Here is a 25,016-nt window from a genome sequence, read left to right as displayed (position 1 = left end):
TGAACATGCTGGTGACCCCTCATGGGCGTAGAATTCAAAATTTGGGCCATCAAAACAGAATCATCTTTTAATTCCATTTCCCATGAATGCCTGGACCCTCTGATGTCCTACATTGCCACGCTTCTAGGCGAAATGAAATCTCACATTGTGACTCCAAATTGTACACCTGCAAAGCAGCCTTGCAAAGTGCAGGAATTAAGAGCAAATGTGTATCGTCCGTGAGCTTTGGGAAGCCTCCTTGTTCGTATACATGTACTGCTGTGGTTGGAATGTGATGCCCCAAAGTCACATTGCAACTTAATCCTCACTGTGGTTTGCATTAAGAAGTGGGATCTTGGGGCTGGCACTGTGGCGTAGTAGGCTCAGTCTTTGCCTACAGCACTGGCATCCCATGTGGGCACTGGTTTCTGTCCTGGCTGCTCCTCTTCCAATCCAGCTCCCTGCTAATGGCCTGGGAAAGCAGTGGAAGATGGCCCACGTGCTTGGGCCCCTGCACCCATGTGGGAGACCCGGAAGAAGCTCCTGGCTCCTGGCTTTGGCCTGGGAAGTGACCCAGTGGTTGGAAGACCTCTCTCTCTGCCTCTCCCTCTCCCTCTCTCTAACTCTACCTCTTCAAATAAATAAATAAAGAAGTGGGGTCTCCTGGGAGGTGAGTAAGCCAGAAGCACTCCACCCGTGAATGGATCAGTGTCTTACAAAAGTGCTGGGGGGAACTGAATTTAGTGCCTTTTTGCCATCCACCTTGGAAGGAGAGAACGTCCTCCCTCCCCTCCCCCACCCAGAGGACACAACAACAATGCATCATCTTGGAAGCCGGCAGAGCCATCGCCAGACACCACGTCTGCTGGCATCTTATCTTGGGGATTTCTCAGGCTCCAGAACTGTGAGCAAAGGAATTTCTGCAATTTATAGATGGGCCAGCCTCTGGTGTTTTGCGATGGCAGTACGAATGAACGGAGACACACAGGTAGACATATACCTGTCGGGAATACTCTGAAAGCCAACCAGATAAACGCTCTGTCGCATCGGACAGTGCGGAACAGTATACATGGAAACAGCTGAGGAACTTCAAACCAGCGCCTGAGCCATAATGGGAGGGCGATGACCTCCTTGGGAACAAATCAAGATCTGTTCCTGTAGCCGCACTGAGCAAGAGGAGCAGAAAGCCACAGAAACGTTGATAGCACGCCAGGGGCCTTGGGGTCGGGAGGATGAAGACTTCCACAGCGTATTAGCACCCACGGGATCAGTGAGCGTGCAGGCTCCCAAGGTCAAGTCAGAGTTTTGGCACATGGAGCCCTCGCCCTAAGAAATTACTAGGATCTACTTGTGTGGTTGGCACCTCCGCCCCCACCTCCGGCACCCAAGGTGCAATGCAGCCCTCAGTCATCATGAGGACAGACACATGTCTCAGGGCTGTCAACCCCACCTGCAGGGAACGACACATGGGGTCCCTGTGGAAGTCTGGCTCCACGAGACCCAGGAGTCCTGTCCCCCCCTCCCCCCCCCCGGAGCTGAGCGGACAGAGACCTAAGTGATGCTGCCAGGCTTTCAGCATCGTCTCCTCCCAGAGTGGGGTGACCTCTTCCATCTTCACTTCGCTCTCGCTGGGCTTCACAGACAGATCAATCTTGAAGGTATCCTCCAGCGCCTGCCGCCTCTGCGCCACGAGCTGCTGCCAGAGCGTCCACACTGTCCTCTGGATGCTTTGCTGGACTGGCAGAGAGAGAGAGAGAGCGCGCGCGCATGGCACCATCAGGACGATGGCCTGAGGACTCTTGGAGGGGACGCGCCGTGGCTGCTTTTCCCTGCACCCTTCTCATTTAATGCTACGAACATCAGCCCAGTGTTGCAAGCTCCAGTCACGGGACTGATGACAATGCGACCAATGTCCATGCAAGCTGACCTTTCCCCACGGCCAACTGCCCACCACCAAGTCCCACCTGGCCTGGAAATCATGACTGATGGGCTCAGGGAGCCCCTTTTCCCGACCTCTCAATTCTACTGGGTAACAGAGTAGCCTAGTGGAAGCCCCCCCGACACATCTCCTTCCAGCCTGTCCTTCCATGGAAACTATCCACCAAACTCCAGACTGCAGCCAGGGACTTGGGACCCTTTCGTACACCTTGCTTTCCATCTCACTGCCCAGGGCTTGTTCACACATGGACCACAGACCCAGCAAAACCAACTCTGCCTGCCGCAGCCCACGTGGATAATCTTGCAAACTGTGTTCAAGGGTCTCCGCTCTGGTATCAGCCCCCAGAGCTGCCCAGTCCAGTTCCCCAGCACGAACATCCCTGCTGCCATCAACACTGTGTCAGGATCAACTTCAACAGCATCACAAGCTTGTTCCCGAGCACTGGCTTCGGGCACGTCTCTGATCAGCACCCAGAAGCCCTTGCACCTACAGTCTTGTGACAGGAAGTCACAAAGTGAGCAACATGGTCTGGAAACCAAGGTGGCAGGTGGAGGGCCACAGTAGTTCTGCTTCCTCGATCAAGAGAAAGCACAACCTCTCAGACACACGGGACTGCCCGAGAGAGGTAGGGATATAATATTTTTGGTTACAAATTGCTGATTGCTTTAACTTGATCTGAGATTACGAACTGCAAGAATAAACTCCAGGGAAATGTAGAGCTAAACCACAATGAGATCTCCTTCCCCCGGCAGATATGGCTAAAATCCAAAAGACAGGGAGCAGTAATGCTGGTGAGGATGTGGAGAAAGGGGAACGCTTACCCACTGCTGGTGGGAACGTAAGTCAGTACAGCCACTGTGCAAAACAGTGTGGAGGTTTCTTTAAAAACTAGAAGAAGACGGGCCATAGGATCCAGCAAGCCCACTGCTGGGCACATCCCCAAAAGCCATGAACGTGGTGTATCCAAGAGATATCATGTTCTGCAGTGCTGCTCACAACAGCCAAAATATGGAATCAACCAAGGCGCCCCTCACCAGAGGAACAGATTAAAAAAGTGGTATATGTACGCAATGGAATGTGATTCAGCTATAAGAAAAATGGAATTCTATCATTTGCATCTAAATGGATGCAACTGGAAGATACCATACGGAGTGAAATAAACCAGACACAGAAAAACAAATACTGCATGTTTTCCTTTATATGTGGGAGACAACATTTTTTAAACAAGGGGAAAAAATCAAAAACAAAAAAAAGTAAAAGAAAGAAATGCGTGGGGGGGTGTCAGTATTGCTGTAAGTATAGTTTTGTAAAACTTTGTTTTATACTTTTGTCTAACCGAGGGTTAAGAATGCTATAGTACTGTAGTTTTAATGATCTAGGATTACTTTAAAATTTACTGTATATGGGTGAAATGATCATTTTTCCATTCAATTACTGTTTATAGCAGTTTTCTATATATCCACTAAACTAGGGTCTTTTCGCTTTCCACTTCTTAAACCTCCTATTCGGTAAAGAATTAAGATTTTTTTACTATAATTTAATTTTAAGCTGTTATCTCAAAGGCCAATAAAGGGAAAAAAGAAAGGGAGGCGGAGGAGAGTGGGAGGGAGAGAAGGAGAGGAAGAGAGGAAGGGCATATTACTATATTCTTAGAATTGTATCTACAAACTACATTGAACCTGTTAAAAACTAGGAAAAAATAAAAATCTTTTAAAAAAGAATAGATTTCGAAATTCTTATAGAAAGTAATGATTGGGCCAGAGCTATGGCAGGCATAGTAGGGCACAGGTTCGGGTCCCGCCTGCTCCTCTTCCAATCCAGCTCCCTGCTAATGCACCTGGGGAAGCAGCAGAAGATGGCCCAAGTGCTTGGGCACCTGCACCCATGTGGGAGACCCAGCGGAAGCTTCTGGCTCCTGGCTTCTGGTTGTCCCAGCTCCGGCTACTCCGGCCATTTGGGGAGTAAACCAGTGGTTGGAAGACGTCTCTCTCTCTCTATCTGTAACTCTGCCTCTCAAATAAATAAATAAATAAACTTTAAAAAAAAAAAAAAAAAAGAAAGGAGTCTGTTTGTCTCCTTCCCATTTCCTGAGGAACAGCAGTGAGAGACAGTTGGATAATGGTATGTGCTAGGTGGGATGGCACACAGGTTTTAACTTATGGTGAGTGCCCAGGGTTTCAGTAAGTGTGCCAAGCTCCATCCAGCCACCTATCTGTCTACCCACCCACCCACCGATCCATCCACCCACCCACCCATCTATCCACCCATCCATCCACCCACCCACCCATCTATCCACCCATCCATTCACCCACTCACCCATCTACCCACCCACCCATCTATCCACCCATCCATCCACCCACTCACCCAGCTATCCACCCATCCAACCACTCATCCATCCATCCATCCACCCATCCACCCACCCACCCACCCAGCTATCCACCCACCCATCTCTAGTCACCATCTATCCACCCACTCATCCACTCATCCATCCATACTCCGTTTCCAATGTACAAAAATTGCTCCACTGTGATTTCCTACCATATTAACTTGCAGCACTCCTACATTGTTCTGGGATTTCCTAGGTCTTTTCCCAGCCTTTGAAACTTTCCTTAACAGCATTTCCTTCTTATCTTGGGAAGAGTAAACTCAATAATGCAACCTGAGCAGGTACCACTTTTCATCACCACCATCCCCCAAACAAACAACAAATTAAATGTACCATCACTGAAACTTGGGAAGTCTTCTCTTTTTCCTTTCACTTCTTCACTTGGAGAAAGGAAGACTTGATGATAAGGAGTCATTCTTGGCTTGGGTTCCAGTCCAAATCCTTCTGGATAACTAGTAGACAAGAGACTTTTCACTGTACCTCCAGTTTCTGTGGGGCCATTCCATGATTCTGTATTACAGATAACCACCCTCCAGACTCAACTGCATAACATTATGAAAAAATTCTCCCCATCATATTAAAGCTTTACAACCACCTTGGGATACTGGAGCCCATTTTGCTACACAAAGAGAGCTGAGGTGGGTCCGTCATTTCAAGGAAACAAACCAATTGGCATTTTGGACCTTGCTTCACTAGACAGGGCCTAGCTCTTAAAATACAGAAGAGAAAAGAAAATCTCCCCAAATTTAATCATACATGGAAAATGAGTCGTTTTTATCTCAAATGAAAAGGCAGGTCCTCCCCTGGGCCTCCCTGGAGTTCCGACACATTAACTCCAGTGTCACTGAAGTTCAGTGGGCAACTCTGCAGGATTAAGGGGATGTTTTTTTCCTGTGGTTAAGCTTGTAATTTGTATGGAATAAATACGATCAAGACAAAAGACGTATCAAAGGGTAACATCCCATCAGCCTCTCTTCTCCACTCATCTCAACTCAGTTCATTCGAGATAACACTGACAGGCAGCAAGCTGCACGGGACACAGGCTAAACAGCTCTACGCCAAAACCCAAAGTCCAAAAATGCTCCAAATTCCAACACTTTCTGAGCACTGACATGACGTCATAACTGGAATATTCCACACCTGATCTCATGGGACGAGTCACAGTCAAAACACAGACACAATAAAAGCATCATATATAATCACCTTCAAGCTATAAGGTGGATATGAAGCAAAAAGAATTTCATTTTTAAGCCTGGGTCCTATATCTCATTATGCATATGCAAATATTCCTGTATCAGAAAATATGAGAAACCTGCAACATTTCTGACCCTGAGTGTTTTGGACAAGTATGCTTAGTCTGTATACTCATTCTACCTTGCAGAAGCAGGGAATGAACAGACACAGGGAGATACCGCCTTTTCCAAAACTAGAACCACCAGACACAAAGATTTTCATTTAAATCGCCTTCTATCATTGTTGCATACCATATTGTGTATTTCTGTTCTGCAAATTAATTCTGGCTTGCACAACACAATATTGTAACATATGAGAGTACTTGCAAAACAGTGGAAATGTAGTTTAAAATGTGTTTATTTTGGTGCAAAAATAATTTTGAAATCCATACAAAGATTTTAAATAATACGCATTTCTCATGAATTTTTTAGATCTCTCATATGCCCAGATTTCAAAATCTTTAGCACCAAGGTAAACTCACCCATTAAAAATTTTGGACTTTTCCAACACTTTTTGAAGTACTATTGCATTTTTTCATTGTAGTAATGCATTTATCAACTTTGTGTTTCTGAAATCTGACTGCATCAGAAAAAAGTGGATACATTTAACGTCGGCATTTTCTGCCTCAAAAATTAAATCAATGAAATATCTCGCAACCTTAGAATTGTGGGAATTGGGTACATTATTATTTCATGATGATTCTGGCTGCTCAGGCACCTGGAGAGGCTTGGGAATGGATATCATTCAACACGGCACATAATGTCAGTGACCAGACAAGCAGAAGGAGCACCTCATTTGTATCAACCCTACTCAGCATCCTTCTAACTACTTCTGCTCCACACGGAGAACACCGGCCAGCCTGGAGACACACAGGCACTCTCACCTTCTTGCGTGGAGCAGCACAAGGCAGTGCATGAGACACAGGAGGAAGCTGGCGTTGGAGTTGTAGGTGGCAAAGACAATGTCCCAGTGTTCCTGCAGAAAGCTCAGGATGCTGAGCAGGTCCAAGCACTCGGACAGGGACTGCTGGGGCTTGGACAGGCAGTACAGAATGACCTTATTCAGACTGCTGTACAAGGCGCTGATGACCGTGTCCCTCTGAGAAGGGGCGTTCTCGATGACCTGTGCCGTAAGAAGCAGACGGACACACACACAGCTGTGGACTTCCTGCACGCTTAGATACTGACCCGGGTTGCAAAAAAAAAAAAAAAAAAGTACAATCAAAAAAAGTGATGTGGTCTGAAATTCAGGCTCCGTCCACCTGTGAGCTTTTTTTAAAAAGGGGGGATAAAGAGGTTTATTTGTTTGTTTGAATGGCAGAGTTACAGAGACAGAACGAGAGAGAGAGAGAAGGGTGGGGTGGTGTTCACTACTGGTTCACACCCCAAATGGCTGCAATGTCCAGACAGAAGACAGGAGCCTGGAATCTCACCCATGTCTCCCCTGTGGGTGGTACGGGCTTGAGCACTTGGCCATCTTCCACTGCCTTCCCAGATGGTGGAAGGGAGCTGATTGGAAGTGGAGCAACTGGGACAAGAACCGGTGCTCCTATGGGATGCCAGTGCAGTGACTTCAATGGCTGTGCCTCTGAGCTCTAAGTGAATAATCGATACAGGCAATGCAGATTTTGAGTGATCACTCACATAAAAAATCATTAGATGTTCACCCCCAGCAAATATTGAAAACTGAAGTTGAGGACCAGTGAGCGGTGACATGCTAGGACCGTGGTGGACATTCTGCAGATAAGAACACGCTGTTGGCCGGCTCTGCGGCTCACTAGGCTAATCCTCCGCCTTGCGGCGCCGGCACACTGGGTTCTAGTCCCGGTCGGGGCACCAGATTCTGTCCCGGTTGCCCCTCTTCCAGGCTAGCTCTCTGCTGTGGCCAGGGAGTGCAGTGGAGGATGGCCCAAGTACTTGGGCCCTGCATCCCATGGGAGACCAGGAGAAGCACCTGGCTCCTGCCATTGGATCAGCGTGGTGCACTGGCCGCAGCACACCGGCCGCGGCGGCCATTGGAGGGTGAACCAACAGCAAAGGAAGACCTTTTTCTCTGTCTCTCTCTCACTGTCCACTCTGCCTGTCAAAAAAAAAAAAAAAAAAGAACACGCTGTTTGTGTTATCAAGTTTAAAATCAAGGGTCACAACAGAAACAAACACCGTGTATACAATATTCCAGGTGTTGTGCTGGGCATTCTTCACCTAGATTTGCATCCATTGCCTCATATAATCGTCGCAGCAACACCATAAGGCAGAGACACCCAGACCACCCCACTTCGGGGCTAAGGGGCCAAGGTTCGGGAGGACTGGGTAATCTGCAGTGGGTCAGCCCACATGGACTGGAGACAGCGTCCAGCAGATTGTAGTCCAGGAGAAACTCAGAAGGAGAGGCACCAGGGCCTCATTTGAGGCCTTAACGTTGATGGGGCCACGCATCCATCTGTCTGGCTGCAGGGAAGAGACCATGGAGCACATATTTCATGCTAAGTTTCTTTTTTTTTGCTCTGTTGGGAAGGCCCATTGTGACTTGCGGTTGGGTCCCTTAGAGCGTCACCAGCAATGCAGACATTTCCTGCTAAGGACGCTCAGCTTTGTCAGCCTGTTTGGGGGTCTTCTCCTCTCCTCCGATGAGTGACACCTGTCAGACTGTGATGACGCATTGTGGGAGTCACAGGCAGGGAGCAGGAGAGGAGGAAGGTGGGGTGACAGGGACTGGGAAGCCTGGGGCCTGGCACCCCATGACAGCACACCATCCATCCCCAGTGGGCCCAGCTCTGGAGTTAGCTCTGAGTATCTGCGTTGAGCACAGGTAGCTCGGGGCTTCTTTGCATTCTCAACAGGACAGAGGCTAGTTCTCCCATCTTGGAGTCTTTTCTAAAGAGGCCTCTGATAGTGTTCTTTCCAGGCTGGTCTGCACCTGTGCAGTACCACACCCACCAACACCCTGGGAACTATGTTGAGGCCCAGTGTGGGGTCTGCGGGGGGACAGACGGGTGCCGTTTTGCCAGGTGGGAGGAGGAAGAAGGATGGTGCCCTTGGTTCTTCTGCAAGGGGTATGCTTGGGGCTGCTTGCTGGGGCTGCTGGAGGCGGATTCCACTTAGTGATTGAAAGATCTCTCCACCACTCACAGGTGGATATACCCATGGGTAGGACACAGTGAGCTCTCATCAGGAAAGATCCCTAGAATGCCATGGGTGTCTTTCTGCTCTAGAATGTTGAGGTTGCATGGTTCTGTGTGTGTGTGCCCACTGGGTGCGTGGGCCAGAATACAAAGTTGAAAGACTGTCTTGACTTCCGGGAGACAGCTATGGCAGATGGAGGGGGGTACCAAGGAAGAAAAAAGCAACAGGCCTTTGGGACACAACCACCCTGGTGACTCTGTCGCCCAGAGTAAAGCCACAATCACAAGGAAAGTTGAAAAGGGAGGATGTAGGGTCTGGGAGCGTACAGAGCTCAGGTTCAAGTGCAGAGGGTGAGGCTCCCAGTCACTGGGCTGGACCTTGGGTAGCCTGGGGGAGAGCCCTGTGGGCCACAAACAGCCGCCAGCTGTTCCCTGGGCCGCCGTGCCTCCGGGCTCCCCTGTCCATCGCACAGTCTGCGTCAGGGAAGGGACCCATGGACGCCGGCCGAGAGCAATGTGGAATGGAGGCTCAGCTGGGCAGCAGGAGGCCCCTTACCAGCATGATGTGCTCGATGATGAAGACAAGGATGTGTCTGGGGTCGGCCGAGAACATCCCAGCGTACAGCTTCTCCACCAGCTTCTGGGTGAAGCAGGAGACACTTGCGAGTGAAGGAGCCGCGGCAGCTTCTGCGTTTGGCTGAGGCTCTTTGCTGCCTGGGGTGGGGTGGGGAGACAGACCAATTTCACAGTCTAAATGGACCTCTGTCCCCCACGGCCCCCAAGCCCCTAACCAACCACATGTACTTATCAATGGAGCCTTGTACTTAGTAGGTGCCCAATGAACGGGTAATTCGTCAAATTAACCCTGAATCAACCAGGTGCTGAGAAAGCAAGAGGAGGCATTTCTTCCATGTGTGTGGGATGGGGATGAGGGAGAATTTAAGGTCTCGAGGTGAACAGAACAGTGTGGGGGTGACTCAAGTTCTGGCTGTCACATTGGGCAGAGGATAAAGCCTTAGTGTCAGCCGTGTGTGCTCAGGTATGTGTGTGTGTGCATATGCGTGCAACCCCAGCTAAGTCCCGCAACGACCCTGCACAGAGGCATGCCTCATTCTCCCCATCCTGTGCACCTGCCCAACCACGCTGCCATCCAGCGACAGAGCCAAGGCCAGAAGCAGGATCACCAGGCCCCAGACCCAGTGCTCTGTGGCTCAGTGCCCCCACAGAAAACACTGGAAGTCCCGGATTCGCACGTCCTGGGGAAGGACGAGTATAGAGGACGACCCATGGCTCAGACACTATGGGAAGAACCCTGTTTGTTCAGCCTTGTCCGGGGGGACAGCTGCACTGGGACCAGGCTTTTGTTTTCATTTACTTTTATCTACTTGAGAGGCAGGAAGACAGAGGTAGGCAGAAGTAGGGAGAGAGATGGTACACCTATCCACTGGATCACTCCCCCGAGATACCCAGATACAGCTAGGGTTAGGTCAGGCTAAAGACGCGAGCCAGAAACTCAATCCAGGTCTCCCCCATGGGTGGCAGGGAGCCAACAACTTGGGCCATCACTGCTACCTCCTTGGGTCTACACCAGCAGGAAGCTGCAGCCAGGAGTTCTAGGTAGGTCTTGCACCCAGACACTGCTGTGGAATGCAGGCAACCCAACTGGTATCTTAACCACGAGGCCACATGCCCACCCTGAGTTTTTGAATGAAGCCTCTGTGTTAAATAAATTCAGAGGGACATCCTCGTCCAGGTTCCTTTGTTTGAGAAATATTGGCTATGCACCCGTTCTGTGCCCAGCATCGGTGCCAAGTGTCGGGTGTGAGGGAGTGATGTTGGATTCCAGCTGCCTTGGTTCCCCTATGGGAAGAGGCCATGTTTCTACTGAAGCTGGTGGAAGGCCAATTTTAAGCCAGCAAAGACTTCCTGTCTCTGAGTGGCCCAGCAATGACAGGAGTGTCAGGGAAAGGAGCCAGCGCTCCATCCCCTCACGGGACATCTGGGCAGGGCTCAAGGAGCCCTTGTTCTGGGTGCACAGCGGGCCTGACACCCCGGGGGGCGGTGGCATCCACGCCTGGCAGGGGTGCGGCTCTCCGGCAGCCTGCTGTCACGGACCCTCACCTCTGAGTGTCACCACGTTGCCTGCGCTCATCATGTGGAATATTTCCATGGTGGAAAGAAGGATCTCACACTGGAAGTCTCGCTTCTGCTGGCTGCTGATGTTCTCTGGAGAAGCCTGGAAGAGGAGCCTGGGACTGAGATAGCAGCGGCACGGCCTTGGGGGTCCCCTCGCTGCCCACTGCTCCGCTTACCCAGCTGCAGCACTAACACGGCATCTGCTCTGAGTGTGGTCACCCTGTCAGCTCCCGGCATCCCCTTCTTCCCAGGGACAAGCCGGGGGAGCCCACAGCAATGGCCACCTGGCAGGTGCCTCTCCGTGGGACATCCACCCAGTAGATTCTGCCCAAAAGCCCTACACCTCAGGCTCCGCCTCCAGGGATCTTGCCCTCAGGTGCTGATGCACCTGCTGCTTTACCAGCACCTGCATGTGGTATGCAGATTCCACCCCCGCACCCATGCATCCCTGCGGTCCCAGGAGACAGTCTCCACCCCCTGTCAGCCTGCATCTTCAGCCCTGGGCAAGCTCACCCAAGTGTCCCCACCCCACCCCACCCCTAGATTCCCCAGGGGCATTCCCCTCCCTCCATGGCTGTCCTCTCCCAGGCCCGCGCCCACAGCACTCAGCCCAACCCACCTCCAGGAGCAGCTCCAGCGGCAGCCACTGCTTGGGACCGGGGGCTCCTCCGAGCAGCGCCTCCCTCAGAAGGAGCTGCATGAACTCCCTCAGCTGCCTCCGGCTGGGATGCGACTTGGCTGGAGCCTGGAGACCCTCCGTGGTGCTGTCACCATCAGCCACAGCCCCCGGACCGCTGGTGCTCCAGGGCGACTCGGCCGCGGCTCCCTTAAAGACAAGAGAACCCCCAAATGTGCACCTGCTCTGCCTGCAGCTCTTTCACGACACCCTCCGCCACGGGCACACAGAGGATAACCATTGTACCCATTGACAGGTATGGAAACAGAGGCTCGGCGGAGAGACACAGCTTGTCCGGGGACCAGTGTCTTATAAGGTGGCTGCTGTGATCTGAGAACACAGGACAGGCCCACGCCGAGCCCCTGAGTCAGAGAGGCCTGCAATGCTCAGAATGTGATGGGGCCGGCGCCGCGGCTCACTAGGCTAATCCTCCGCCTTGCGGCGCCGGCACACCGGGTTCTAGTCCCGGTCGGGGCGCCGGATTCTGTCCCGGTTGCCCCTCTTCCAGGCCAGCTCTCTGCTGTGGCCAGGGAGTGCAGTGGAAGATGGCCCAAGTGCTTGGGCCCTGCACCGCATGGGAGACCAGGAGAAGCACCTGGCTCCTGCCATCGGATCAGCGCGGTGCGCCGGCCGCAGCGCGCCAACCGCAGCGGCCATTGGAGGGTGAACCAACGGCAAAAGGAAGACCTTTCTCTCTGTCTCTCTCTCACTGTCCACTCTGCCTGTCAAAAAAGAATGTGATGGGGAGGTCACTTCTTGCCTTCTCGCCACACTCAGCCCCTGGTGGGTTCCCATGGCGATAAAGACAAGATCTCACACGGGACTCGTGAGAATGACACGGTGCACCCAGTGAGTGGTCAGAGGCCCTCGGTTCCCACCTCGCAGGGCAGGCACCAGCTCTGCCTCCCGCCCAGGCCCTGGCGGTGTTGACAGACGGGACCCCCCCCCCCACCGTGAGGACGAGGGAGCGCCCCTTCCTTGAACCCTCAAAGCACTTTGGCATTCCCTTTCTTGTTGATAAGAGATGTTGGGTGCTCCCTGAGACAGGAGCCATCACCCCAGACACATCCAGGAGGACACGGAGCTGGCTGGGAGGCCGAATGACACAGCCAAGGACGCGCGGCGGCCGGGGCCTGTGACCCCCAGCCCGGGCGCTGCTCACGCGCCTTCATCTGTCGGCACCTCCCTTTGCTCATTCATAAAATTAACGCAGCCGTTCTTAATTAAGCCATAAAACGCATTTAACAGCTCCTAGGGAGGTGGCGGCCGCATTAATTAGCTCCCCGTGGCCTTCACTGGGAAGACGCCAAGAAAATTCACTGCAAACCCAAGTTTCAGGCATCCAGGCTTCAGCGGGAATGGGGCCTTGTCACGTTGTCGGGCTTTGTGGAGTGGCTTGGCGCTGGGACAAGGGCAGAAGGAGCAAGCAGGACAGCCCCTGAGTTGCAGCCAGGAGCCCAGGATGGGGCCCCACTGGCTACCTGGGGAGGTGACTCTGGCCAGAGCCCTGCCCTGAGCAGAAACCGTGGACCGTGCGCAGGGAGAGGCCTGGGTCAGAGCGTGCACCATGGCTGCTGGCGGAGTCACTGGGCTGGAACCCCAACTCAGCAGATGGCAGGCCTGGCCTCTGGGCGGTGGATGCCCGGGTATGCACGGAAGGGCCCCAGCACCCCCACAGAAGAGCTGCTCAGGGGATGCTGCAGGCCTACCCTTCCCCCACTGCACATCTGGCCTGGGGTCCCAGCCTCCCCGTGGGTCCGTCCCAGCCCTCTGCTGCCACAGCCAGCAGTGCCGTCCTCTGCTCTGAAGTGAAGTTTCATTAACTCTAACTTTCCTAGAAGTCCCTTGAGTTGACATGAATCCACTAAGCCGGTTAAAAACCATTTGAACTATTTTGCAGACATCCGAGTCTTTGCACTGAGTGTTATTAAAATTAAGCACAGTCGACTGACTCAGTACCCATGGGAGGGTCTGGTTCCAGGAACCTCCCAGCAAATCCACAGGTGCACAGACCCTTACACAGCACCTGCTTTATGCATTACGTCATCTCTGGATTACCTACAGTGCCTGGTACAACAGAAGTGCTCCGTGAGGACTTGTTACATGTGCTGCTTAGGGTTCAAGGACAACAACGGAGCCTGTGCCTGTTCCGTACAGGTGCAGCAGCCCCAGGTGGCCTGCACCCTCACGTGTTATTGGGCTGCTTAATTTCTATTAAGCTGACGGCGATGGGAAGGACCTGGGCTTTGGGGTAAGAGCGGGAGCTTCAGAGCGTGGCTGTGTGCTTTGTTAACCGTGGCAAGTGTGGCATATTCAGGCTCTTGCCCGTGGAGACACTTCTGGGAGAGGTTGGCTGGGAGAGCCTGCTCACTCGCTGGCTGGGTCCACAGCAAAGGATTATGGGGCAGCCGTTCCATGCCCCCCGGATCATGGCTGCCTTTCAAGGACCACACTCCCCACCTGGGGTGTCCACATGAAACCACACTGGATCTACCATCCAATTGTTAGATTCCTAACAATGCCACAAAACATGCTAAATCTCAGGGCTGAAAATGACCTTGCGCAGCGGCTCAGCCAGGAAAAGGACAACCACCGGGCTGCACGTCCAGCGTCCCGGTCACTCACCTTCTGGTGTATCTCAGCTGCGGTGGTGGCTGCCCTCTTCCCTTCCCCCCACCCCCGCTCTCTGAGGCAGGTCTGGCTCTCGCTGGGGCAGTGCAGCCGCATGTCCTACCTTTAGGGCTCCTGGGGGGAAGGTGACCGTGACCAGCAGCTGCAGGAGCTCCGGCGCCCGCCACGCTGGGTCCTGGGGGTAGGTGCGGTGCACAAGGCCCAGGAACTGTAGCACGCTGGCCGGGAAGCTCTGTTCCCAGGTGCCGTCTCCAGAACCTGCCACAGGCTAAAGACATACCTTGTGAGAGGCTGTGCGGGCCAGCCTGGGGGAGGGGGCTATGCTCTGACACCTGCAGGAGAGCGCCCCGCCCTGAGACTTTCAACACAGACCTGTGATTGATTAAGACCCATTAAGATTATGGTCAGCCCCGGGGCACATAGCACCCCACCCTGCCCCTAGCAAAGGTTTGAGATGCAAGCACTTTACAGAGACTGGCTGGAGACTGGACCTAGCCCCCAGTATTTGCAGCTGCTGCTGCCTGCCTGCCTGAGACCCTGCTGGCCTCAAAGAATATTCTAGAAAACTCACAAATGGGCTGATGCTCCCTGCATAGCCACAGCAACTCCTCCACAGAGCGAAACTCAGCCTGCTCCTGCAGCGTTGTGGGTAGGCGTCAGAACCTTATCTGTCGGTCAGCCCTTCCCAGCTGTGGTTTCCACATCTACCTGCCCCACCTCCTGCCTGCCACCCAGTCCTGCCTGGTGTGCTTGAGCGAGGACGTTGGATTTTCCCAGGAGCTACTCAGTGCCTGGCCCGTGTCCCACGCCAGGAACAAGCAAGTCTAATGGTGACAAGAAGCGCAGGCCACTCAGAGGAGTTACCGCTCCATTGCCAGGAGCCCAGAGGGTGTGGCAGGGGCTGGAGCAGGATGACCGAGATGCACCGCTTTGAAGGCACCTGTTCCCACGCACATGGGAGACCCAGCTGGAGCTCCAGGCTCCCAGCTTCTGCCTGGCCCAGCCTTGGCTTTTTGTGGCCATTCAGAGAGCAAATCAGTGAATAGAAGATCTCTCTCTCTCTAGCCTCACCCCACCCAAGGTTACTCTGCCTTTCAAATAAATAAAATGAATATATTTTTAAAAAAATCTCAACCCATGGGCATCGAGAAATATAACTCAGAGAGATTTTTTTTTTACAGGCAGAGTGGATAGTGAGAGAGAGAGACAGAGAGAAAGGTCTTCCTTTGCCATTGATTCACCCTCCAATGGCCACCGCGGCCGGCACGCTGTGGCCAGCGCACCGTGCTGATCCGAAGGCAGGAGCCAGGTACTTCTCCTGGTCTCCCATGGGGTGCAGGGCCCAAGCACTTGGGCCATCCTCCACTGCCTTCCCGGGCCACAGCAGAGGGCTGGCCTGGAAGAGGAGCAACCGGGACAGAATCCGGCGCCCCGACCGGGACTAGAACTCGGTGTGCCAGCGCCGCTAGGTGGAGGATTAGCCTAGTGAGCTGCGGCGCCGGCCTCAGAAAGATCTTTAACACTGCCGTCACAGGGGTGGGTGTTCAGCCCAGCAGTGAGATGCCTGTGTGTCCCACACTAGAGTGCCAGCTTCCTGTTGATACAGTCCTGGAGGGGAGCAGTGATGGCTCAGTGGAGCCAGGAATTTGGGGTCCTGTCACCTGTGTAGAAGACCTGGATTCGGTTCTCAGCATCAGCCTGAGCTCCCACCCAGCTGGGCCCCTGCGGAGTGAACCAGTGGGTGGTAGCACTCTCTCTCTCTCTCTCTCTCTCTCTCTCTCTCTCTGGGTATGTCTGTCTGCCTTTCAAATTAAAAACAAAATCTACCATCACCGATATCTGAGAAAACAACAACAACAACAAAAATGAAAGATACCAAAAGTTTAGAAACTCACACACACACAAACACACACACACACACAAAACAGGAGGCTCTTCAGATAAATCCATGAGCCTCATTTGCTTCAGTGACAGGAAGAGAGGAGGGAGAACAGAGGAGGAAAACAGCACACACAAGTCCTCAAGCTAAGGAAATCATTGCACAGAAAATTACTTGAATGAATTTGTGCAAATTTAACAAATGGCAGATTATTGTCAAACAGCAATTAACTAAACTGGGTCAAGAATGCATTTGAGGGGCCAGCACTGTGGCACAGCGGGTTAAAGCTCTGGCCTGAAGCGCCGGCATCCCACATGGACGCCGGTTCGTGTCCTGGCTGCTCCACTTCCGATCCAGCTCTCTGCTATGGCCTAGGATAGCAGTGGAAAATGGCCTGAGTCCTTGGGCGCCTGCCACCCACGTGGGAGACCCAGAAGAAGCTCCTGGCTCCTGGCTTCGGATCAGCGCAGGTCCAGCTGTTGCAGCAATTGGGGAGTGGACCAGTTGATGGAAGCTCGCTCGCTCTCTCTCTCTCTCTCTACCTCTCTCTATAACTCTGTCTTTCAAATAAATAAAATAAATCTTTTTTTTTTTAAAAAAAGAATGCATTTGAAAGCATTAATGAGTGGCTGAAGTCGTGGTGCAGGGGTTAAGCCGCTGTTTGTGTTGCCAGTATCCCATACTGGAACGCTGGTTCGAATCCCAGCTGCTCTGCTCCCGATCCAGCTCCCTGCTGATGCACCTGGGAAAGCAGCAGAGGATGGCCCAAGTGCCTGGGCCCTGTCACCCAAATCAGAGACCCATATGGAGTTCCAGGCTCCTGGCTTCAGCCTGGCCCAGCCGTGGCTGTTGTAGTTATTTGGGGTGTGAACCAGTGGATAAAAAATTCTCTTTCTCTCTCTCCTCTTTGTCACTCTTTCAAATAAATAAATAAATAAAGTAATTTTTTTTAAAGTCTAAGCAAGTCAGTAGTCTTAGAAAAACTTAGGCACCGCAGTTTCACAGGCACAATTTAAACAACACAAGGGCTTCTTGTGCATAGAAAGCTCATGGAGAATGGAATTGAAAGGGAAGTTTATTTTGGTAAAAAAAAAAAATACAAACTTTATGCTTATAAGAATCATGGGCTTGGGGCCTGGCACTGTGGGGTAGTGGGTAAAGCTGCCACCTGCAGTGCCAGCATCCCATGTGGGTACCAGTTTGAGTCCTGGCTGCCCCTCTTCCAATCCAGCTCTCTGCTATGGCCTGGGAAAGCAGTAGAAGATGACCCAAGTCCTTGGGCCCCTGCACCCATGTGGGAGACCTGGAAGAAGCTCCTGGCTCCTGGCTTCAGATCAGCCCAGCTCTGGCCACTGCAGCAATTGGGGAGTGAACCAGAAGATGGAAGACCTCTCTGTGTCTCTGTCTCTATCTCTGTCTCTCTGTCTCTCTCTGTAACTGTCTCTCTGTAACTCTGCCTTTCAAATAAATAAAATCTTAAAAAAATAAAAGAATCATGGGCTTAATATCTTGAATAGAAATAAAAAAAGTCTCTTTTACATACTGATATCAAAGCCTGACAGATAACAAAAAGAAAACTGTAGTTTCATTTACAAATATGCATACAAAAGCACAAAGTGAATATTTACAAACAATATAATGAAACATGAGAAAGATGAGAACAGAGTGACTCGATGGGATCTTTGCAAAAATGCACAGCAGTCTATCGCTGTAATTCATCACAGGTAACTGGTTAAAAGATAAAGATATACTCCTCTAATTAGATGCGGAAGACAAGTTGGAAAAATGAAAAAAGGTTCTGTGCTTAAAAAGGTCAAAAAATGTGGTCTGTATCTCCTCAGCACATACAGAGGGGGGGGGGGAGGGAGGGAGGGAGGGAGGGAGGGAGAGGTGAACCAAAGACATACAGGCAGTTCGGGGGCAGTGTTTTAAAGGTGAGGCATGATAAAGAGTCCCGGATTGCTGGCATCCCGTAGGAGCTCTGGTTCAAGTCCCGGCTGCTTTGCTTCCATCCCAGCTCCCTGCTAATGCACCTGGGGAAGGGTCCAAGTGCTTAGGCCGCTGCACCCATGTGGGAGACCCGGAGGGAATCGCTGACTTAGTCCTGGCCCATCCCCAGCTGTTGCAGGAATTTGGGGAGTGAAACCGCGGGGGGAGAGAAGATGTGTATGTGTGTGTGTGTGTGTCCCTCTCTCCACTGTTCTTTCAAGTACGTAAATGAATCTTTTAAAAAAATAAATAAATAGGCCGGCGCCACTCACTAGGTTAATCCTCCGCCTGCAGCGCTGGCACCCCGGGTTCTAGTCTCAGTTGGGGCACCGGGTTCTGTCCCGGTTGCCCCTCTTCCAGGCCATCTCTCTGCTGTGGCCTGGGAGTGCAGCGGAGGATGGCCCAGGTGCTTGGGCCCTGCACCTGCACGGGAGACCAGGAGGAAACACCTGGCTCCTGGCTTCAGATCGGCACAGCGCACCAGCTGTAGCAGCCATTTGGAGAGTGAACCAACAGAAGGAAGACCTTTCTCTCTGTCTCTCTCTCTCACTGTCTAACTGCCTGTTAAATAAATAAATAAATAAATAACAGGCAATTTACTGTAAAAAAAAATAAGAAGAAATTGTCGCTCCCCGTCTTCGTGGAGGAACGACACAGGACCCTGCGCTGTTCTTTCGTCTGCTCGGCCCTCCCCGGGTTTGCTGCTGGTTCTTCCCGGGTTGGCTACTATCCCTTCCACCTCCGTGGAAGGGCAGTTCCCCCTGGCCACATTCCCCACTTCCGCAGGGGAGCGGCACACCGCCGGCCAGCTCTTCTCGGGGGCTGCACAGGTGTTCCTTCAGCTAGATGTTCCCCTTAGATGTTCCTGGTGAATGCCGTCTCTCTCCTCCTTTATAGTCCTCCTCCGCCAATCCTAACTCGGCTGCCCACACGCCGAGTACGCTGCTCTCCTCCAATCAGGAGCAAGTCCTACAGTTTATTAGTTGAACTGGAGGCAGCTGTGCGGAAGCTGTTTACTTCTCTCCCAGCGCCATATTGTGGGAGAGCAGATGCATAGAATAAGTCTTAATTCCAGTAACTCAGTCCAGTCCGGATTGCTCCCCACAGATCCCCCTTTCTTTTTATTTTTTGGCGTTGATACGCGCCTGTCTTCGGTGTCCCGCGGCACACACTCTGCTCTACTTGCTAGAGTTGCCACAGGCTCTTACAAGTCCTATCAATCAGGCAAACCGAATCCGGGTCCTCTCTTCGCCATGTTGTGAGGAGGTTTTTAGGCGCTGATGCGTGCCTGTGTTCGGTGACCTGCGGCTCATACTCTGGTCGAGCCGCCTGCTGGCACTTACCGCCTTAATTAGGCAGACCGAATCCAAGCCTCCTAATTGTTGTATTGTGGGGGAAGCCTTACTGATGTTAATTCGTGCCTGTCTTCGGTGACCTGCGGCGCATAAGCTGCTAGCCGCCGCAGGTGCTCATCGTGCTCATCGCCTCACTTAATCAGGCAGACCGAATCCAAGCTCTCACATTGCAGTGTTGTAGGGAGGCCTTTCTATTTCTCTATTTCTCTATCTCCGGGCATTCCTATTTCTCCCATTTTACTTCTATCTTCCAGCATTCCTATTTCTCTCATCTTACTTCTAAACTTCTGTTTCTCTTATCCCCGCGGTTTCCAGGCGCCCGCCCGAGGCTGCTTCTCGGCACCTCGCCCCGCGGCAGCTTCACGGCTCTGCGCGGCTTCCCGGCGCCTCGCCCCGCCGGCGCCCACCCCACGGCGGCTTCCCGGCTTTGCGCCGCTTCAGCCCGCGCTTCTCTCATCTGCGCGGCTCGGCTTTGCCCGCACACTCCGCGGTCTCCACGCACTTCGCGCCCGCACCACGGCCTTGCGCCAGCCCTGCGTTCCCTATCTATTCACGCCCCGTGCTCTCTCTGCACGCGGCGGCTTCCACGAATGTTTCCGCCACCACCGGCATTCAGTCCAAGTTCCCCGGACTAACCTGGCGAATTCCAACCTGGCGGCCCACGTCTCTGCTTCTGGTTCCAGATCTTCGCCTCTTGCTCCCCGGGCTGACTTGAAGAATTCCAAGATGGCTTGGCCTGCACTCGCGGCTTTATCCTCCCTAACATTTTTCTCTACCCGGTATGTTTCCCTAAGTTTTCTTCCAACAATATTCCTCCCTCATTTCTCCTGGCTTCTCCCCACAGTCCGTATCCGAGTCTAAGTTTCTTCTAGGTTTCACTTTCACTTTCAACCTGCAGTCCGTATCTAAGTTTCTTCTTGCTTTCACTTTAAATCCTAACTTCTTTCCCACAGTCCATATCCGAGTCCAAGCCTCCTCCAGGTTTCACTTTCGCTTTCAATCTCCTAGCTTCCCCACCATAGTCCGCATCCGAGTCTATGAAAGCTTTCACTTTCGCTTTCAATCCTAACTTCTTTCCCACAGTCCATATCCGAGTCTATGCCTAGGCTTTCCATAGCTTCTTCCGGCACCTTTCTCGTCTGGCTTTCCCCTAGGCTCTTCGCTAGTCTCTCTCTCCGGTATTTTCCTGCTTCTTCCCGTTTCTTCCCTCCTAAGTTTCCTATCCGTCCTAGGTTTCCTATCCGAGTCATGTTTCCTATCCGAGTCACGGCACCATTATGTCGCTCCCCGTCTTCGTGGAGGAACGACACAGGACCCTGCGCTGTTCTTTCGTCTGCTCGGCCCTCCCCGGGTTTGCTGCTGGTTCTTCCCGGGTTGGCTACTATCCCTTCCACCTCCGTGGAAGGGCAGTTCCCCCTGGCCACATTCCCCACTTCCGCAGGGGAGCGGCACACCGCCGGCCAGCTCTTCTCGGGGGCTGCACAGGTGTTCCTTCAGCTAGATGTTCCCCTTAGATGTTCCTGGTGAATGCCGTCTCTCTCCTCCTTTATAGTCCTCCTCCGCCAATCCTAACTCGGCTGCCCACACGCCGAGTACGCTGCTCTCCTCCAATCAGGAGCAAGTCCTACAGTTTATTAGTTGAACTGGAGGCAGCTGTGCGGAAGCTGTTTACTTCTCTCCCAGCGCCATATTGTGGGAGAGCAGATGCATAGAATAAGTCTTAATTCCAGTAACTCAGTCCAGTCCGGATTGCTCCCCACAAGAAATAGTCACACAGCATCTGAAAAGTGGCTTCACCCCCAGTGATGATAAATGCAAAAAATGCAACAAGGAAGACGTCATGCATTGGGCCAGGTTGCTGAGGCTGCGAGAATGCACTTGCGAGCTGCTGCACAAGAGATCAGCATGTGTGCTGCACAGCAGACGCATGCGAGTGAGTGGGGTGCACGTGTGTGGTGTCAAAGGCAGTCTTTCCGAGAGGCACACCCGAAAGAAAAGGCGTGCGGCGTGCTGTCACCCACTCTCCCCCACCCCAGAATCTGCATTAAGGAGCTCATGGAGCTGGAAAAGGCAGTTCACAGCAGGCTCTTTACAGCAATAACCACTCCGAGGAGCCGCATAAAAATCCACTGTAAACAGAGATGCTTCCCATGCTGCCCCACTTTACGGGCACGGAGACACGGCCACAAAACGTTAGGGAGGGGGAAAAGGGAGGGTTTTGTGGTCTCTGCATCAGCGCAAGGCATAGTCTTTGAGTGCCATCTGGAAGGACATCCCACGAAAGCTCCAGGTGCACGCACGGCAGGTGTTTTTGCTGCTGGGGGCTTTGCTCTTTAGTGCCAACGTTAGAGGCGACCGGGCTCTCTAACAGAAGCGTCTGGGCCCCCCGCTGTCCTTGGTGTCTACAGGTGCTGTTCCAGGCACTGAGGTCCGTTCTGGTTGACCTAGCTCACTACCCGCACTGCTGTCCCAGGCCACATGGCCCTGGCTCCTCACACTTGCCCTGTGTTAAAAGACCCCTTCACACCCCTCAAGGACCTCAAGGGGCAGTCCCAAGGCCCCCTGCTCCAGACGCCTCACTGTGGCACTTTCATGGTGGCAGCCACCGGGTCTCGGCCTCACAGGTCACTCCCAGGTAAGGCCCACCGTTGTGCTGCAGGTGGCAGTGAGCTCCTCCTGCTAGGCAGAGATGTCCCCTCTGACTGATGCCCATCAATGTCCCAGTGAAGAAAGCCAACTGTGCGGGCAGAGGAAAAGCGGGTGTCTCCTGGTGATGGCTCAGGAGGCTGGCACTGCTGTGGCACATCTAAGCCGAGCCTGGGAGCCTGTCTCACCTCTTCTATGTTTGTCTGGCTAAGTCCTGGGCGCTCTGATTTGCATGCGCTCCCTTGAAGTTCATGTTCTGGAAACTCAATTCCCGGGTTCCTTTTGTGAATGGATCTGGGGGCAGCTCATGAGCATCAGAGGTGTTTATGAGGGCAGAGAGCCCAAGATGGCACCAGCGGCTTTAAAAGGCCGCTGCCGGCGCTGCAGCTCACTAGGCTAATCCTCTACCTGCAGCTCTGGCACCCCGGGTTCTAGTCCCGGTTGGGGCGCCGGATTCTGTCCCGGTTGCCCCTCTTCCAGGCCAGCTCTCTGCTGTGGCCTGGGAGTGCCGTGGAGGATGGCCCAGGTGCTTGGCCCCTGCACCCGCATGGGAGACCAGGAGGAGGCACCTGGCTCCTGGCTTCGGATCGGTGCAGCGCCGGCCGTGGCGGCCATTTGTGGGGTGAACCAATGGAAGGAAGACCTTTCTCTCTCTGTCTCTCTCTCACTGTCTAACTCTGCCTGTCAAAAATAAAAATAAAAATAAAGGAGAGGAAGAGACACCTGAACTAGCAGTGTGTTCTGTCTCTCCAGGCAGGACCTCCTCCGTGTCACCATGCACCAAGAAGGCCCTCAGACGCTGAGCAGACAGCAGGTGCCATGCTTCTGCATGGCCCAGTCTCCCTAACCACGAGCTAAGTACACTCTCTTCTCTGCAAATTACCCAGTCTCGGGCATTTTGTTAGAGCCGCTGCAAAGAGACCCACACAAGTGGCATCGCTGGGAAGCTGCTGGCCAAAGTCACGGTCAGAACCTCCCGGGGGTGGCATGGGCTGGGGGGAGGGGCCTCACCTGGCTCATGGTGGCTCCCAGCATCTGCAGGAGCAGCAGCGCGCCCTCGGTGCACAGCCCGGCCCGCAGCACTTCCTCGTGGTGGTGTTTCTGCAGCAGCCACTGAAGCATGGCATCGAGGCTGTCCTGGAAGAGGAGGCGGGGGCCGTGAGGGGACCTGCAGCTGGGCGGGGCTGGGACCAACTCTGCAGCCAGTGCCTCACGTGGCCTGAGGGAGCCCGCGGGGGAAAGGGGAGCAGACTCCGGGTTTAGCCCATGAGGAAAACTCCAGGCCGGTGGAGGGTGCGTGAGAGAAATACACGCATCTGGGCGGGCGCTGAAGACCCACAAACAACTCGGGTGCGGTTTGGTTTCTTCGGACCTGGACGTCGTAAGCGTGCAGAGTCCTGATCCACAGCAGGGCACCTCTGTAAGGGAGATGATCCACAGCACAGCAGGAAAGGTTAGGGGGCAGGCGAGAGAGGGGAGGGGGGGGAGGGCACGGAGGCTTGGAATCAGGAGCACCTGACTTTGCCCTGTTGCCTCTGGGGCTCAGGCAAGCACCTCAGGCTCTCGGCAGCTCAGCTTCCTTGCCTGCACCACGAAAATTACATTATGAGCCCCACGGGACTGTCTGAATACCAAGTGATATAAAATATGTAACACCTCTCTCATGGTCCCAACACTCAGCAGGCACCACGGGTGGCGGGTGGCGTTCGCTTCCTATGAAATGCTCCCAGAGAAATTAAAATGTAGCACCTCAACGAACGCAGCAGCAGAGCCCACGGAGAACTCTGAAGCGTGACCTGCAGGCCTGCAAGCATAGATCAAGACAGAGACCCATGGAAAATAAGGGGAAGCAAGAGAGGTGGCATCGCCAGTGTCCTCTCTGCAGGTGCAGGCCCCTCCCCTGCCTCAATGCAGTTCAGTTTCCAAGTCAGGTGCCAAGGAAGGTGAATGGAAGTAGGAGCCAGTGCGTTAGGTGCTAAGTCTCCAAGGAGGTGGATAAACCTCCTTGTCAGTTTGTGGGTGCTGTGTGGGGTAAAGGTAGATGACGCATGAGGTGCAAATGGGCCCCCCTTTGTCTAAGGGAGCTAAGCAGGTGGCACATTTGGAGCTGTGCACTGAGCATGGACACCTCCCACCAGGCAGGCGACAGAGGGAAGAAGGGACCAGTGAGGGTAACAGGGTGGGCACTGGTCTTGTGTGGGAGATGATGCAGAAAAGTGAGAGCGTGAAGGCCAGTGAGATGGGGCGGCGTTAGGGAGACATGCCGGGCACCCAGCGATGCAGGAATGTGATGCTGACTAGGGGTTAGGACCAGACCCTGCAGGCACACAAGCCCGTAGATTTGGGGCGAGTGAGTGAGAGGGTGTGGATGGCACAAGGGGGAGTCCAGAGAGTGCAGACCTCTGTTTGGAGGAATTTGGTCAGGGAAGGAGAGGAGAGTGACCAGGAGGGCAGCAGCTGGCCCAGGGTGTCGGTCAAGGGCAGTAAGCGGGAGCAGCAGAACAAACCAGGGGCTGGAAGGAGAGAGTCCGTGGACAAGGAGAAGCTGCAAATACAGAAAAAAGGCAAGCAGTCAGAAGAATCAAAACGGCGGCCTTGAAACACCTGCCTCCCCCAGCAACAGTGGAGAGAAGGTGGTGGAGGGCGGGGCGCTGAGGCAGAGCCACCCAGCACCCCGAAATCCTCTGGTCTGTACCCAGAAGGAGACCTACTTAAAGATGGGACTAGGGGCCTGTGCTGTGGTGTTGCAGGTAAAGCTGCTGCCCGCAGTGTTGGCATCCTGTATGGGCACCGGTTCAAGATTTGGCTACTCTGCTTCCAATCCAGCTCTCTGCTGTGGCCTGGGAAAGCAGTACAAGATGGCCCAAGTGCTTAGGCCCCTGCACCCACGTGGGAGACCCGAAAGATGCTTTGGATCAGCTCAGCTCCAGCTGCTGCAGCCAACTGGGGAATGAACTAGTGGATAGAAGATCTCTCTCTCTCTCTCTTTCTCTCTCTCTCTCTCTCTCTCTGCCTCTCCTTCTCTCTCTCGGTAACTCTGACTTTC

General features: G+C 53.3%; 1 protein-coding gene across 5 annotated transcripts in view; it reads right to left on the bottom strand.

Annotated features, from left to right (window-relative positions):
* The window catches only part of WDFY4 (WDFY family member 4), a 275,027-nt gene that overhangs the window by 128,077 nt on the left and 121,934 nt on the right, over positions 1 to 25,016 (bottom strand). For 3 of the 5 annotated variants that reach the window (XM_017338630.3, XM_051837551.2, XM_051837550.2), the window contains exons 31-38: positions 22,982 to 23,107; positions 14,205 to 14,369; positions 11,414 to 11,620; positions 10,780 to 10,894; positions 9,215 to 9,372; positions 6,421 to 6,659; positions 4,638 to 4,756; positions 1,531 to 1,716 (exon numbers count right to left, since the gene is read on the bottom strand). In XM_017338630.3, coding sequence (XP_017194119.2) covers positions 1,531 to 1,716; positions 4,638 to 4,756; positions 6,421 to 6,659; positions 9,215 to 9,372; positions 10,780 to 10,894; positions 11,414 to 11,620; positions 14,205 to 14,369; positions 22,982 to 23,107 — 1,315 coding nt within the window. Of the gene's footprint in view, positions 1 to 1,530; positions 1,717 to 4,637; positions 4,757 to 6,420; positions 6,660 to 9,214; positions 9,373 to 10,779; positions 10,895 to 11,413; positions 11,621 to 14,204; positions 14,370 to 22,981; positions 23,108 to 24,370; positions 24,516 to 25,016 lie in introns of those variants that run through there. The other 2 variants (XR_007916089.2, XM_051837552.2) reach the window with 2 other exon arrangements.

This window comes from Oryctolagus cuniculus, chromosome 15 (assembly GCF_964237555.1).
Source record: "Oryctolagus cuniculus chromosome 15, mOryCun1.1, whole genome shotgun sequence".
Lineage (NCBI taxonomy): Eukaryota > Metazoa > Chordata > Mammalia > Lagomorpha > Leporidae > Oryctolagus > Oryctolagus cuniculus.
The sequence above is the reverse complement of the archived record's forward strand: the minus strand, read 5'-3'. Positions and strand labels throughout refer to the sequence as shown.